Source organism: Echinops telfairi, unplaced genomic scaffold (assembly GCF_000313985.2).
Source record: "Echinops telfairi isolate 266 unplaced genomic scaffold, ASM31398v2 ScPeMD7_9;HRSCAF=40, whole genome shotgun sequence".
Lineage (NCBI taxonomy): Eukaryota > Metazoa > Chordata > Mammalia > Afrosoricida > Tenrecidae > Echinops > Echinops telfairi.
The window spans coordinates 101401538-101418518 of NW_022103906.1; the positions used below are offsets into that span (position 1 = coordinate 101401538).

Genomic DNA, 16981 nt, shown 5'->3' on the forward strand with positions numbered 1-16981 from the left:
TGTGGGCTTTGTTGCTTCTGAGCTAGATGGCCGCTTGTTTACCTTCAAGCTGATATAAAGCTTTCTTATACATATATAAGTGTCTCTAGATTTGTTTCTCTAGTCAACCCAGATTAACACAAAGATCTAGGAAACGTTTGGTACACTTGAGAGACTTGGAAAATGAGACGAGAAACCTCCACTCTACTGCACAGGAAGGACCTCTGTAGGGCCCTTTTCCCCTGTTGTTGGCATGTATCAAAACTTTGACCTTGTGCCTGCCATACTGAGTTTCCTGCCTTTATTTACCCTTGATATTCCATTAATAGTGCCATAGACAAACATCTGGGACTCTATCCATCCCTTTAGGACACAGGCTGAATCCCAAAATGAATTGATGTTCATCCCCCCAAATTCCTGCCCCAATTTCCATCTTCTGAGATCATTGCCCTTGAGGAATTCATAGCTTAATGAATACAAAAGAAGTCTAATATTGCTAGTTATCTATGTGATAGGATTAAGTTGCAAGTGCTCTAGAATTTGAAAGCTGGAGACCATACTCACATCCAGAGATTCAAGACAGTACCAGCAGAAGGCGTGTTTACAGTTCTTACACATCATCTGGGCACAGCCTTCATCACGCTCGATGTGGACTTTGCACTTGGGGCAGCGCTTGATGGGCGCATCAGCCTCTTCCATTTTAAAAGCCGAGCTGTAAGAGAAAGTCCATCAGCATCACTCACCGGGGGCACGTGTTCCACTAGACAGACTGAGGCTACATCTCTTTCAGTGAAGCCAAACCAAACCAAAGGGCCCCAAACCCAGAAAGTAATAACCACAGATACTATGAGGGAGCGGGTGTGGGGTGGTGGTAGGAAGCACTGTCAGCCCATGTGCAAGTTCAGATTTATGGACAGACGGACAAAAGCGGGACAAAGTACTGGGGGTGGAGGACATGCAGTGATGAAGATAATTATGGTTAAAGTTCATGTTCTTATTCATTCCTTTCCAAAGGGTTGATAGCACATTTGCATGTACCATTTTACTAGCAAGAAAAACACCCTGCTATATACATACACACACACTAATCCCTTGGATATATATGGCTGGTCTTTACACAACTGTTCTGAAAAATCTGGTTGGCTAGCAGTGGTTAGAATGGTGGGCTTTCAGCCTGAATACAAGTGCTCTTCTCCTTAGCCCCCGACCCCTGCCATCAAGTCAATTCTGACTCCTAGCCACTCTATGGGAGCGGACCACCTCATCGTCCTCCAGAGAAAAGGCTGGTGGCTTTCATCCTTCCAAAACTTGCCAGACAGTGCCCCAGGGCTCCTCCTACTCATTAGCTATGTCAAATCATTCCTGAGCATCCGTGCTCTCACATGGTAATGATAACACCTCTTGTTGATAAAACAGGTAAGACAGATATTTAAGTTTGGCTGTGGAAAGATAAGGAATTTTAAAAACAAGGCTAAATAAATGCAGGAAAACAACTGGAGGAATAAGAAGTAAACTGCTCGATGCAGTTACAGTATTATGATGGTGCCAGGTTACAATGAACCCATACTATCAAGCACGCAATGTGCAGGGAAGTGATCGAGCTTTCGGGAAGAGAGCCTTTCAGATACACTTATGAGTGTAAACTCTTCAAGTTGGACACAATTTACAGGGTGAGTGGAGTCTGGCTTAGATTCCGCCACATTATTCTGCCGCCTAGTAACTCAGCCTCACAGCAGGGACAGAGCAGCTCCCGGGGTGCGCACTTTGTGTCCGGCAGAGGAGGCTGCCCCGTCTCACTATCGAGGAGAGGCTGGTGGTTTTGAAATTTGAATCTCCTCATTAGCAAGCCCAGCACTCAGCCCATGGTAACACCAGGGCTCCACACACACACACTGAATATAAAATAAAGTTTCACTGTAGTATGAATTATCTAATGATCAATAGTGAACTTTTATACGCTGCATTCACAAGCTTTCCCAATCCCACGGCTCCTCCCCTCGGAGGTGAAAGTGATTCTGTTTTGTCACTAGTAGAAGATGACAGATAACAAAGTATTACGAGAGGAGCCAGTACTGTCGAACCATTGGGAGTATAAATTCTGGAGGCAGACAGACAGATCTTGGCTGTCTTATTCGCCTTATCTGCAAGAACTAAAATAGTTTCAGATGGGTACTGTGAGAAGTAAAAAAATCCCCTTGTTTTAAGGACGCGGGCACAGACCCTGCCCTTGGAGAGTAAACCAAACCAAACCAAACTCACTGCAGTTGAGTCTGTGCCGACTCACAGTCATAAGCACTCCGTAATGGTGGTGTCGTTGTTGTTACGGCCTTCAAGGGGTGCTGATTCATGGCTGACTATAGCAAAAGGAATGCAACACTGCCGGGTCCTGCACCAGCCTCACAGTTACTGATCCGCTGAACCCATTGTTGCAGCCACTGTGTCAATCCGTCTTGTCAAGGGTCTTCCGTGCGGTTTGCTGACCCAGCGCTTTACAAAGCAAGCCAACGGCTGCGGTTATATCACGAGGACCGGGAGGCAGTAAAACTGTCTCGAGTTCAAGTCTTTCTCCAGTGTAAAAGTACGCTGTGGACTAGACTGTCCCTGCACAATAGGCTTCCAAGTAAAGCAGAGGTCTTAAAGGAGGTGAATGAAATATGTGCACAGGTACCTCAACCACGTGCTGACCTGGCATGAGGTCAGCTTTGGTCAAATGCAATCTGTATCCTCCTTCTATGGTAATGGTGGCTTTTGGAAAGGTGTAGACACCATGAGCCACCAAATCCAGTGATTAAAGGAAGTGATCGGGCTAGAAAGCGTGGTTTTGGTTTAAAGCCTGGTGTGCTTTTAAAAGTACTGAGAGACCTCTGTTCATGTGACTTGTAAGCCCATTAGGAGGGCATGTCATGGGCAGTGCCACATTGATGGGTGAGCAGCGGATCGCTCAGCATGTAGTCACATTATGCATATAAATTTACATGAATAGATAATGGCTTAACAATGTTTGGTATTTCATTTGCCTTTCAAAATCATATCAATAACTCTTAGTACAAACTCAAATATATGAGGTTTGATAGGAGCTTTTGGCAGTTTAAATGACAATTTGTACCTCAGAATGCCTTGCCAGACTGACACGTCATTTAGTGCGTGAGCTGGCCAGGGCGTGGGAAACTACAAGGGCACGGCCTGGTGGCACCGCAGTGAAGCGCCCAGAGGGCGGCTCAAAGCCTGTGCCCAGCTAAAATCCTGGCCACCTGCAGATAATAGCCAGAGGAAAGCCCACTCCCTGTCGCCAACAAAGGGACATCTCACACTTTTCCCCCTTCCTTCTACTTCAAAAAAAAAAAAAAAGACTGGGTTATGAATAACAACTGCCACTCGGTCTGGGCAACATGAGAGAGTGGTGACACGCGGCAAACCTGGAGACAGTGCACAGAGCTCCCTCGGCACTGGCAGCTGCTGCCCAGACCAGGCGTCAGCTACAGGTGGCTAAATACCAACTTCTCAGAGAGCCAAAAAGTTCAGCTCTTTATGTAAATGCTCTAGTTTTCAGTATCTACATAAATACATTTCTTTATTTTAATTTGTCCTTGTAGAATGACTTCAATGCAACCAGAATAGCATGTGAAAAAAACACACTGCCGGCAGACTCCAAACACTGACTAACCTCCTTCTTAAGAAGGTTTTATTCTAAGGAACTATCAGGGCCGGGCTCCCTCCTCCATTGCACGAGGAAAAGCACATTGCACTTCTCTCAGCAAGCACGCAGAGCTGGTCGATTTACCGGGAAATCCCCGCGAGGACATCGCACCGTGCTGCTTCAAGGGGGAAACAGCCCACGCTGCTGCTTTCTTCTCCTCTTCACTCCTGGAAGCCAGCGATTTTGAAGGGATCGCACATGAAGTCTATTACTCTCTCTACACTCTCAAAGTGCCTGACCCCCTAGCCCAACCTTTAAGAGTATGAATGATTCATACAAGGAGAGGAGGGAGTGCCTTAACCGGTGACTGGAACTCGGTGGTTTGAAGTCAGCAGCCGCGGCAAGAGAAAGCTCTGCTCTGTCAAGTCTTACAGCCTCAGAAACCCTGTGATTCTGATCTGTCCCCTGGGACCACTCCGATGCCAACTGTTTGTATGCTGGTCTGGAGGGAGATGGAGGTGGAAAAGCATGGGCAAGACACCTGGAATTCAGACTCTTGGAAGTGTTAGCCACATAAATGGATAAATTAAGACACATTGTGGCTCCTATTGATCTGTGTAGACAATCTGCAGTTGGAAATAGAGCCCCAGCAGCACAGTGGTTACATATGGGGCTATTAACCACAAAGTCAGCAGTTTGAAACCTGCTGAGGGAGAAAGATAGGCTATCTACCCCCGTAAAGAGCTACCGTCTCAGAAACGCACAGGGGTAGTTCTAGCGGGTCCTAAGGGGTCGCCAGGAGTTAGAATCTCTCAGTGGCAGAGAGTGTGGTGAGTCTGGCAGTTGGAAGACAGGGTGGAGTCACTAACCCTGCCCTACTAGAAAACTTCAAATTCTTCACAAAAAGGAGCCTTGACCCGTGTGCTGAATCACAGGAAGGAAGGGGGGTGATGAAAGGGCATTCTGGGTGGGACAAACTCTCCAGCACAAGGGAGGGCAAGGGGGGTGTCCGTCTCCCAGGCCTATCGGTCAGGCTGCAGGCCTGTGGACGGCGGCAGGGCAAGCCGGAAATGAAGGCAAAGGGCAGCTGTGTGGCAGCAACCACCGAGTCCATAGAAATGGGCAGCCGCGGGGACTTTCTGCTGCAAGGAACGTGGCCTCAGAAGGGAAGGAAGGGGCGGCTCTATCTAACTGAACCATGTGAAAAGGCACGGACAGTTGGTGCCTATCAATTTCTTTCTTTCTTTCCAAACCAGGTAGTGTCTAACTTTGCACGTTATACACGCTTATATCCCCAGGACTTTGCAGGGGACACAGTTCTCGCAAATAAAGTGTCAGGCAGACAAATAAAGGGCTGAATAAAGCTCAAGAGAAGTGTCCAGTGGGAATGACTAAGGTGCAGTCCTGTCCTCTGGTAGAAGGGGTGGGGGGAGTGTGTCTCCCTTCCCCCACCCTCAACCCCCCACTTGGAGCTTGGAGAATACCTGGTTTCGCCTGGAAGGAAGGTGATTGGCATGGTATCCTGGCAGCCCTGGTCAGGGTGCCAGCTGGCTTTGCAGGCAGAGCAGAATTCCATGTCACAAGCTTTGCACTGGACCAGCTGAGGGGCCGGCAGCCCCGGTTCCTGGAGCCGGCACACGGCCTGGCAGGTGGACGCTGGGCACCACGTCCGGCAGGGGTCCAGGAGCACCTCTGCACAGGGAGACAAATGGGAGCATCTGTCAGACTCGGAAGAACAGGTGAAAGCACCACGCTGCAGAGTTGAAAGAGGATGTCAGTGCATCGTGCAGCATCGTACTGGCTAGAGGACAGACAGACAGACAGTGCAGTCAGATGAAAGCAGCCCTTCTTGATTTGGCACCTGTCTTGCTCTTCAGCCTCCCCTCTAACCATTCCCAGCTTCTCACTGACCACTCACTTGGGAGGGTGGCTCACCTCACATACCCAAGAGTCCTTTCCATTGACCGCTGCCACCCAGAAGGCCCTAGATGACCTGCGAGACACACTGCTTTTCCGCAAAGGCTCAGCTTGGATGCCACTACCTTCTGGCAGTCTTGCCTGGCCACTCTGCCTTCGTTTTCTCTGGTTCCTGCAGCCCCCTGGTCCTTACTGCTGCTCTGTCAGTCTGTTTCGGAGTCTGCCTCCCTCCAAGCTCCAAGCTCACTGCCACCTAGTCGATGCCATTGCACGGCAACCCTACCGTACAAGGGAGAGCTGCCCCTGTGAGCTTCTGGGTCTGCAACAGGAGTAAGCCCCGTCTTTCTCCCATGGGAGTGCCAGTGGTTTCTAAGTGCTGACCTGTCGGGTGCAGCCCTGGCGCAATGCAAGGCACTCAGGGAATGGGATGGAATGAAGACAACTGAAATATCCAACTCATCAAATGATTCCTTTACCTAATATTGTCCAACCTCCCGAATTTAAATTGAAGCAACAGGTTTGTAATTATGGTTTCATGAAACTACTGCTTTGATGACCCAGTTTGCTCTCTGAAGTTGAGTTCACGTGACTAAGAATCCCAGTCTAATCAGATTTTCCAGGAAGTATAGTTTTCAAAGCGGGGCACTCCCGTTCCTTCAAATTCTTGTTCCAGATCTCCACTTCCTTAAACAAGCGGCCTGTGCTGTCTCTGCTTGTGAGCCAGTTGTTCATTTTACTTGTACAGAGTGACACTGAATCCTTAATGAGGGGAGAGCAAGAAGAACCCTACCAGGAACCTGCATGGAGTGCTAACTCACTGCCCCAAACCTATCGGCTGAAGCATTATCGGGCACTAAGTTCAAAGGTCTTTAAGTAGGCCACTGGTTCCTAAGTGTTTCAGCAAGATTGCTCTTGGGAAGCAATTCAAGACAATGGGGTTTTTGGAGGGGGATCTGGAATGTGGTGAGAAGCCCCGGGCGAACACCTTGGTCATATGACTGTTAGCAAGGACAAGTTCAGTCAACGGGCATTAAGCATTCTAATAATTACACACTCAGAATCTCTAATGTGTGGAGGCTGCTGCCTGGGTCGGGACATCACCAAAACACAGGCTAGCTAGAGATTCAGTTACTAATTCAGTAGGCAGGTGTTTCCACCACATACACATACACATGCATGTCTTGCAATTCCCCGTTTTACTGAAGCTAGACTCCGGCCACTGGGAATGTTGGGGTCAAGTGTAACAGACACAGTCAGATGGTCAGCCCTACAGGTTTTTGGGTTAGAGGCCAGTGAGTAATTTAGTCTCTGTCACAAGGACTGCTGTTTAGCAAAAATTATCAAAGACAACACAAGAAGGAATGTGTGTGGCTATGTTCCAATGTTCCAATGAAACTATCTACAAAAACTTCCCGAGGGCTGCCCTTGACCCAATAGCCATGGTTTGCTGACTCCCAATACAAATGACTCTATCGATCATTATGGAAACAAACTGCCTCCTCTTTCTCCTTTAGAGCAGCTGGTGGATTCGAACCATTGACCTTTCGGACAGCAGCCACCCTTAACCCAATCTGCCAAGAGTTCCTAAGATGTGGAAGAACTTGATACTATAAAGGGACTCTGGGTTGATGTCAGGAAAAAGTGCCCCTCTTTGAACTGTTTTTCTTTATAACAATACAAAAAAAGCTTTCACGAGACATTTCATAGGAAGTAGCAGTATAATTAGGTCTTACTAGTTAACAATTTTCAATATTCCTTTAAAAAAAAAATTCTGGCCATCAGGTCTGATGAGGTGACCTGCTGAGAAAAATGTTGTTGCCTCAGAGGACACATGTTGATGATGGCCTCTCTGAGCGGAGGACACAGCAAGAAGAGCAGAGAGAGGAGCCTGGGCTGGCCCACGGAGAACCGGGACCAACTGGCTGTTTGGAAGATATTCCCAGGGCAGGCCAGCTGGGACCGGGGTCCAGCCCAAAGCTAGAAGCTGCCCCATGAACACTCCAATTTCAGTCCCATCTAGGAGACCTGCATCCCTGTATGTTTCCTCTGCAGCTCTGCCGGAGCCTGTGAGCGGGCTGTGGGTGCACGGCGCCCATGGGGCTCTGGGGGTAATAGGTGCCGATGGTGCTGCCCAAGGGCCGACAAGGGAAGGATCATCTTTAACCTGTTCTTTGTGTTCCTTCCAGGTGGACACGCGGTTAGTCCCGGCTACCACAGAACCTAAATGGACCCTGACGCTCAGCTAGGGAGCCAATGGTCTGATTTAGATCTTTCAAGCTTCCACTGCTCTGGCCAGGGGCAGGCCCCAAAGCCTGATACGATACGTGCTCCCTCCACTTCATTCTCCCTGCCCATGAAGATGGAAGGGCACGCTGCCTCGTGAGCAGAAAGGCCCCGCTGAGCCAGGGAGCGAGCGGGTGGAAGAGGAGAGCGGGTTGAAGTTATTCTAATTGTCTGACTTTTACACTCACAGAGCTGTGACATGGCATTGCCTGGCCTTGCTGGAACAGTCCCCTATCAGAGAAATAGAAGAGCAAACAAGCCCTCTGTTCAGTTTGCCTGCTATAACAGCCCTTCCTGTGCTGCCAGGAACATTAACCTGTGAACATAGGTTAAGCAAGCTTATGGGCCAAAGTGCCTATCAATATTCTAAATCACCATCCCCACTGCTGGTTTCTGCTGGCTGTGTGTTTAAGACAAGGATAAATCAGCAAGAAAAAGCACACTGGGAAACATTGTACATTTTCTAAAAATGTTTTTATGTGTGTATATAAAATTTTATATATGATATAATATGTATACATACATGTTGTCATATATTATATCGTAGGTGTATATGTTATGTCATATACAATATACTGTATGTATACATATGTACGTATATTATGTCTTCACAATAGTGTGTGTATATATTATGTCGTATATGACATAGTGTGTACAAATATACATATATTGTGTCATATACAATAGAATATGTGTCTATATATACTTGTATTATGGCATGTACCATATACACACACACATATTCAAAATATGATGTGGCCATATACACAGATGAAAGATGGGGTCTTCTACTCCTGTAAAGAGTCACAGTCTCATAAATGCACAGGGACAGTTCTACCCTGTCCTTTAGGGTCACCGTCAGTCAGCATTGACTTGATGGCAGTGAGTGTGGAGTTTGGTCACACGCAATACATCATGTGTATCTAACTGGGATTAAAAGATAAAAGAAGCTTTCTACAAACTTTTTAAAGCCCCCTTATGTAACCAATACACATTAGATATGGCATACATTTATGAGCTATAATATAAACAGTTGCCAATGAGTAACGGCAGTTGCCCCTCTGTGTGTCAGAGGAAAACAACGCCATCGTTTTCAACGTCTGCTCTTTTGGAAGCAGATCACCAGGACTTTGCTCTGAGGCTTCTCTAACCTTTCAGTTAGCACCAGACAGGTTAGCCATTTGCACCACGTCAGTATATAATAGATGTTACAATGTATTGTATATACATATATTCTCTAGCCATACCTAGAAGGCAAACAGGATATTCCTAGCATACTAGAATAAACTAATCATAATTGAAATCTCCCAAAGATATATTAACAACAGATTAATGATATATGTCTCTGCTGTATGTCAATATTTATGAAAATGTCAAAGACTTATTTAAAAGGTTTATAAATAATATTTAGACTTATAACTAGCATTGTTTTAAAACTTTCAGAAGTACTCTGGTAAGGAAAGTACATCCAATGTACCCTGACATATTAGCTCCTACTGTGCTTGCTGAGTTGCTGAATTTACTCCAAGGCTGAGGTTGTGGATAGGATCCATTTGCAGGGTCCTCAGGTTTAGCCAGGCCGTAGTAAGGATGCATAACTCTGGCTGGTCATTATTATCTCAATCAATAAAATTATTTTAAAAATTAAAAAAATAACAATCCCTCACCAATTATTGCCAATGGGGAAGCAATGGTTCTGTCTGGAGAGGATCAGCTCCCGGAGAGCTCAACATGAGAAACATCCAGTACGTGCAGGGATATAAGATATCAGACATGCCCAGGAGAGCAGTCAACTCTGTCTTTCCCTCAAAGTCCCAGGGGAAACTTGGGCGTTGGAAGACTGGGGGTGTAGGTGCTCAGGAGACACAAACCCACAGCTTGCTTCTCTAGCTTCCTGCTTGCCAAGGGCCCCACAGGGAGTAAACCAAACCAAACCAAATTCACTGCCATCAAGTGGATTCTGACACAAAGTGACGCTGTGGGAGCACGAGCGCTCCCCAGGGTTTCTGGGGCTGTAAGTCTTTGCGGGAGCAGAGCTGGGGGGGGGGGTGCCATCTGCTGACGGGGCTGCTAGCAGCGCAGCATTTCCCCACTCTGCCACCAGCGCCAGTGGAGGAGCAAGGAAGTCTGTGTTAAAATCAAGGGTGTGGTATCAGCTGGAACACTCTGAGATGAAATAGAGACAGTGTTTGCCACTTACATTTAGTAAGTAAATGTTAGCAGAAAAATCATAGAACAATTAGAGTTTTCATCCAGGCATCCTTAACTTATCCATTTAAAGGAACTGAACAAGTTAAAGTGGTGTTCTAGTCAAATCATAAAGCTGCTCAATGTACTGGGCACACTGGTAGCTGCTGGATGCTACCACGATAATTCACTTTCAGTTCTAACATTGTAACATTTTACTCAGACAGGATTTTTGTCTGATTAAGTCTGAATCTAATTTTTGTTTTTCTTTTTAGAATAATGCCTACAAAATCTTTTATAGTATTATCTTTGAATGATATTTTCTTTAAACCTACGTCAAGTTGGCCTCATTTTTATGCAATTAGAAAAAAGAAACCTGATTAAGTCAAAATGCTGAATAACAACAGTTAAAATTATTAGCTACCAAATTTACTCAGCTGGGTTTTTAAACTTAAAATTCAATGTCACAGAAGGTTCATTTTCTTGTAACCCAAACAACAGCCAGTTTCTGTTAAAATTCTCTCTGGAAAATGTTCTCAGAAGAAGCTGGAAGCCTTAGAAATTCAAATTAGTCCATTCTATAGCGCCACATGGGGACTCTTATACCATGCATTCTATTCAACTGTAAATTTTTGCAAACCAAAATGGCCAATGCCACTCAACAACAGACTCTTGAGAGCAAACTTCAATGCCATCAGAATCTTGCCTGATTTTTCTAAAGTTGGCCACACACTTGTATTTTTTTTAAAGTAAGATTTAAGAGGAAATATAGCTATCTTTAGCATGTCTTGTTGCTTAAAGTATCACATTCACCTAACCTAGGAGTCTCTGGGTAAGTCCCTCTAAGGGATTCTGCATTCCATTCCCTAAGCAGTCCAGGGTTGTCACTCAGCAGTGAATGCCCTGAATCCTCAAGAAGATGAGAGCCTAGGGTTAAGCAAGAGGAAGGAAAGTACTCCTGTGATGAAAAACCCAGGTGGAAGTTCTGGGATTCTGATGCAGCATCTTCACAAAGAAGTTTTGCGTTAAGAAGCTCCACGTGCATACTTCTGTTATTCTGATATTTCACAGACGGACTCACTGCCCAGAATATAAGAGGGGCTTCTTATAGTTCTTGGAAAATTCCATGATCTATTAATTCTATTTTTTTCATGAACTTTTTGAAGACCCATTGAATGTGAAAAGGAGGCCCAATGGAATCAAGCATATATATTTATATAAGATATATATGTGTGTATACATATATGTGTGTATATTTTATATGTAACATCATTATATTAATATATGTGTGTGCATAACTATTTGTGTGTGTATATGTAGATGCACACACACATATATCAGCCCTGGTGGCATAGGAGTTACAGACTAGATGCTAACTACAAGGTCAGCAGTTCAAAACTACCAGCCACTTCACAGGAGAAAAATGGGACTTTCTACTCCTGCAAATATTTAGTCTCTGAACTTGACAGGGGCAGTTCTGCCATGCCCCAGTCAGAATCAGTTTGATTGCAGTGAGTTTTGGGTTTTTTCTCTGTTTGTTTTGAAGAACCATTTTACAGAGTAAATATCCCTCCTGGATATTTAAAATGTTTTAATCATATGTAATGCAATCTTGGAATTAATGTTAAGTTACTCTGCTGACACTGGTGTGGAGAATCCTGAAGTTTGTACCAGCCTTGCTGGACAATGATGCCGGAAAGATGCTGAAGGCTCAGTCAGAGCGTATTGTTCACATTCTTCCCCACCCCTACCTACTCAAAACCAAACCAAACCAAACCCACTGCCATGCAGCTGACCCAAACTCACAGCAAGCCTCCCTATGGGACAGAGTAGCACTGCCCCTGTGGGTTTCTGATACTGTACCATCCTTACAGGAGTAGAAAGTCTCATCTTTCTGCCTTGGACTGGCAGCTGGTTTCAAACTGATGGCCTTGAGGTTAGCAGCCCAATGCACACATAGTTCACTATGTCACCAAGGCTCCTTTAGAACAGTAGCATTCAGGACAAGTCAGTCAGCCTTTCTGGGCATTAGCACTACAGATGATAACCAGCGACCCTTGTGGGACGGTTGTGAGGGTTTATTGAGATGCATGGTCCATTAGGTCGCTCAGCATCTGCTAGTCTGGGCCAGAGTAGGTGACTATGGCATTGTGCATGTGACTGTGCTGCACATCTGACCTGTTAGTGGCATACTGGTGACCATTATCATTATTGTGCTTAACCTGGGAGAGCCTCTCTACCTTAGTCTCTTCGATTCAATGCCCTTTTATCCTTGAAATCATTAGCCTTTCCCTGGCTGAAGAATAATGTCTCATTAGGGTTGTTTCTCTTTAAACTACCTCCTACAGCCCCAACTTCTATAAATGAATTGTGTTTCATGAATTTTTCCTAACATCAAATACAGCCTCAGCAAAGGTCTTCCAACAGGGAGATAGCTGTTCAGAGATTTGAGAATGTCAGCCAAGATTCAGAAATCCAATACATATCCTACTTTTTCATCCTTGTAACCAAATGATGTACAACAATGCATGACAAAATACTCCTCCCATACTTAACCAGAGTCTGTCTTAACAAAACCGAAGGCTGTAAATCTGTATGAGAACAGAGAGCCTCACCATTCTCCCCAAGGACACAAACAGTGGCTATGAAATAAGTAACAACTGTATTACAGCTTAAATTCTGAGCAACCATTTGTAGAAGGTTCTAGATACAGTGAAAGCCTCAAATCCATCTCCAGAGTTCCCATGTGGATTAAGCCTCCACTGCATTCCCTCTGACCACTGGCTAGGGAGACTGGAGCCCTCACAGTGCAGTGGGGTGTGTGGTAGGCTGCTCATCACAAAGACAACAATTCAAAACCACCAGCTGATCCAAAGAATAAAATATAGGCTTTCTACTCTCCTAAAGAGTTACAGTCTCAGAAACCTACAGGTCTATGAGCCCCTAATAAAATGATTTAAAAAAGAAAAAGAAACCTACAGGGCAGTCGATTGATTTTGTTGTTTTGTTTAATTGACCAGGGATGTAAACAGTCTTGCCTCCCAAGCAGAGTGCATTAGATAGTGGATTACCAACTCTCCTTCCAGCCAGTCAGCCCAGGAGGAGCAATCTCCCCCAGGGCCTTGGCTCAGTATGTCCCAGATGGAGACCACAGACCACTGTACTGAGGGTAACATAGTCCTAAGTCATGCCCTAGAGTCGTGCCCTGAATGCTTTGAGCAAAAGGCCCTCAACCTTCCTTTATCTAACGTTATATATGTGACCCTTCCCTGATTCCACAGAACCACCTGGAACTGTGATGTACTCATCTGGCACCCATCCTGAATTGGTACCAGTTTCTTTGTGTTGCACACCTGAGAAGCTGCCTCACTGAAACCCTGTCTGTGATTATGACTTCCTGTTAATGGTCTCCCTCATCGAGTTGATAGGTCTTGTCTTTATCGTTTAAAACTTACCGTATACAGTGAACCCTCATTTATCGCAGTTAATCGGTTCTAGACCCTACCGTGATAAATGAAATTCCGCGAAGTAGGATTCCTTATTTGTAAATCAAATATTTTCGTAGTTAGAGCATAGAGGACATGAGAAAACACCCTTTAGTCACCATTACACTCGTATTACCCAATTTATTAAACAAAAAAGGGAAAATACAGTAAAACATTTTGGACGTTACAATTATCATTAATTATTTATTATATTATTTATGGCATCAAGCGTGTACAGTATGAGCCAATCAGTGGCAGTAATGACAGAGCATGCACTGTTACGCAAAAACTGCGATAGAGTGAAGCCGCAGAAGTCGAAGCGCACAGTGGCAAGGGTTCACTGTATATTCAAGTATAAGCTGGTTGGTTGGTTGGTTGGTTGGTTTAAGCTGAGTTTTTCAGCATATTTTTATGCAGATTTTGTGGTAAAATTAGGTGCCTTGGCTGATGTGCAGGTCGGCTTATACTCAAGTATATACAATAATAAATATTCTCCTCATATTATACTTAAGATTTGGGGTTTTCTTTTGTAGCCTAAACCTAATGTCTGGAGACGTTCAGAGTTGACTTTGCACCAAAGGCTGTGATAGTTTGGAAGTAAATCACCAGGTCTTTCTTCCAAGAGGGGATTTGAACCTTCAACCTTTTATTTCATAGCTGAGCACTTTAACTATTTGTGTTAGTCAGGTACTTCCACAAGAATCATAACAATCTAATGGATGAGGGTACCTACCTCTTTCAAATTGTAGCTTTTTATATCTTTGCATAATGTCAGCCGCAACCATGCACTCAATCTAAGGAAAAGAAAATAAACGAGTTTATAGCAAGCTGAGGTCTGGGTTCTGGCACACTATCAACCTGAGCAGAGCCCACTTATCCCAAGAAGCCAGGAAGAACATCTTCCTGGACATTTCCCAAGGCTGCTTTGTTTCATGGTACATGCCTCATTCTCCTGCAAGTGGCCCTGGTTAGGGCAGGCAGCATCAGGACAGCTAATTGCAGTTTCTAGTCCTTCTTTGATCAAGAGCTCAACATACTGTTTCAGGCACTGCAAGACAAAACAGGAAAACACCTTTACTTCATTAAGGGAAAAGTTGTACGTTACAAACAGAACAAACAAAAAACCATCAAGAAAAATTGTTCCATTACAATTTTATATTTTTATTGGGTAGACTAACAACCACTAAATTAGAGGCTTTATTCAACAGACAAATACTGGGCACCTATTCTGTGACACAGGAGAAAGACGGGCTTTCTATTCCCATAAAGAGTTCTGGTCTTGAAAACCCACAGGGGCAGTTCTGTCCTGTCCTAGCGGGTCACTGTGCATCGGCATGGACTCGATGGCAGAGAGTTTGGGTTTGTCTTCATTCTGCGATTGTTATCTCAGCAAACAAAAGAGTCAATAAATCTTACAGCAAGAAACAAGCAACAAAGGAAGTTGGGAAATAGTATTTCTCAAATGCACATTAGACTCTATACTAAATACTTCATATCACAGTATTTCTTTTTATCCTGAAGGCCTTTTTGTGAGACAGGTATGGCCAATCCATCATTTTGGATGTGGAAACCAAAAAGGAAATTATTACTCTGCCCAGTTAGCAAGGGCACAGCCAAGATTCACAGAGGCTGGCTGAATACGAAGCAGCCTGGGCACCCACCTGTAGTTACACTCCTCACTCACCGACACCACGTTTACCTGCCATTGCCATTGGCTTAGCTACCTGGGAAAGCTGCTTAAAAATTGGAAGTAGGTTAAAAAAAATCAAATAGAAGACACGAGGTCCAATTACAATGGATGAGCCTTTCTCAGCATGGGTTTACTGTGACTTTACAGAGGACATCTTAGAATCCCACTGTTTACAGGAAAACTATGTTATAAACACTGACTAGAAGAAAACGTAAGTTTTGACCCATATAAGCACACTACTAATAGTAATGAGATAAGTGGTTCTCAATGTTCCTAATGCCGCAACCTTTTAACACAGTTCCTCATGTTGTGGTGACCCCCAACCATAAGATTATTTTCGTTGCTCCTTAATAACTTAATTTTGCTTTGGTTATGAATCATAATGTAAATATCTGATTTGCAGAATGTATTTTCATTGCTAAAAATTGAACATAATTAAAGCACAGTGAATTAATCAAAAAACAATATGTAATTATATATTGTGAAATATTTATTTCTAATGATAAATCAATGAAATTTTGTCTTGAAGCATGGTGTACCATGGGTAACAATCTTCACGCCTGGAGACAGAGGAGCGGTGTCTCGGTTCCTAAGACCATCGGAAATATGGGTTGTTCGACACCCCCAAAGGGGTCGGACCCACAGGTTGAGAACCGCTGAGTTAGAGGATGAGACAGAGAATGCATGGAGGGCTTCACTGGCTCACGGAGTGAGTAAAGCTGAATAACTTTAGGCAGGAAGCTTGCTTGTGGCGTGAAGACTCTCCACACACTTAATGGAGAGAGCTAGATTTGCTGACCCACAGTGTTGGGGCCTAGTGCCTGTGGGCTGAGACATGTGGTTGAGTGGTGTGGCCCTTGGGCATTTATTGGGAGTGTTACAGCAGCTTTATAATATTGCCCAAGCAGGACAAAGCCAAAGGGCTGTGTGGCTGAGGGACCGGGGATGAGAGATGGAGGTCTGCTCCAGGGATAACTGAAGGAGGTGGTCTTGATTAGAAGAACTGTGTTCTGGGCATTTCTGACCTTGAATTATAACCTGGCCACTTCCTGAATCTACCTCATCATCACGAACATGGTCTTTGAGTTTGTGTGGCCATTGCCTGAGTTATGGAACTCAGGCAAGAAGCAGAGAGTAATATGAGGGGACACGTGGTACCAGACCTTGTCAAACAGGTTGGAGAGTGGAGGCATGTCTGACCTTGACTCACAGAAGCTGGCCTGGGCTGTGGTTGAGTTAGACTCTTCATCCTCCTATGTGAAGTCAGAGGTCTGACCCAGCTCTTGTTCCTTTCTTACAGACAGCCACTCAGTGCGTAACCTTGGCCACATCATTCAACTCGCTGCTTTTCAGACAAAAGTGATTTATCTGGACAATGCCTTACCTGCTGGGGCCCAGGGTTGTGAAAATAAGATTGAAATAAAACAAGTGCTACTGTCTCCCTTTGCCAAGTCTTTTAAATAAATGTTCTCATTTATCTCTGAAGAGAACACCTTGAGTTAGATATTTTACTACTTATTTTAACACTTAATAAATATGAGCCTAGGAGCAAGTTCCTTTAAAACTCTGAAATACAGATTCCATATCTGTTCCATAAATGCACAACATGGACAATTACAGTAATCCATTCAAAGTTACATTAGCTGAAAATACGTGTGTAAAGTTGGGCTTAACCATTATAGTGATATGTCTATTATTATGAGTTCTAATCTGATTACTACTATGAGTGTGGATGATAAGCAGAACCATTTTAGAATTTGAACAAAAGGTCTTAGTGGTTTGCATTTACCAACTGCAAGATTC

General features: G+C 44.5%; 1 protein-coding gene across 3 annotated transcripts in view; it reads right to left on the reverse strand.

Annotated features, from left to right (window-relative positions):
- The window catches only part of RNF144A (ring finger protein 144A), a 161946-nt gene that overhangs the window by 20756 nt on the left and 124209 nt on the right, over positions 1-16981 (reverse strand). For all 3 annotated transcript variants that reach the window (XM_045286627.1, XM_045286628.1, XM_004696012.3), the window contains 4 exons: positions 14432-14536; positions 14222-14282; positions 5101-5308; positions 544-691 (listed from right to left, as the gene is read on the reverse strand). In XM_045286627.1, coding sequence (XP_045142562.1) covers positions 544-691; positions 5101-5308; positions 14222-14282; positions 14432-14536 — 522 coding nt within the window. The remainder of the gene's footprint in view (positions 1-543; positions 692-5100; positions 5309-14221; positions 14283-14431; positions 14537-16981) is intronic.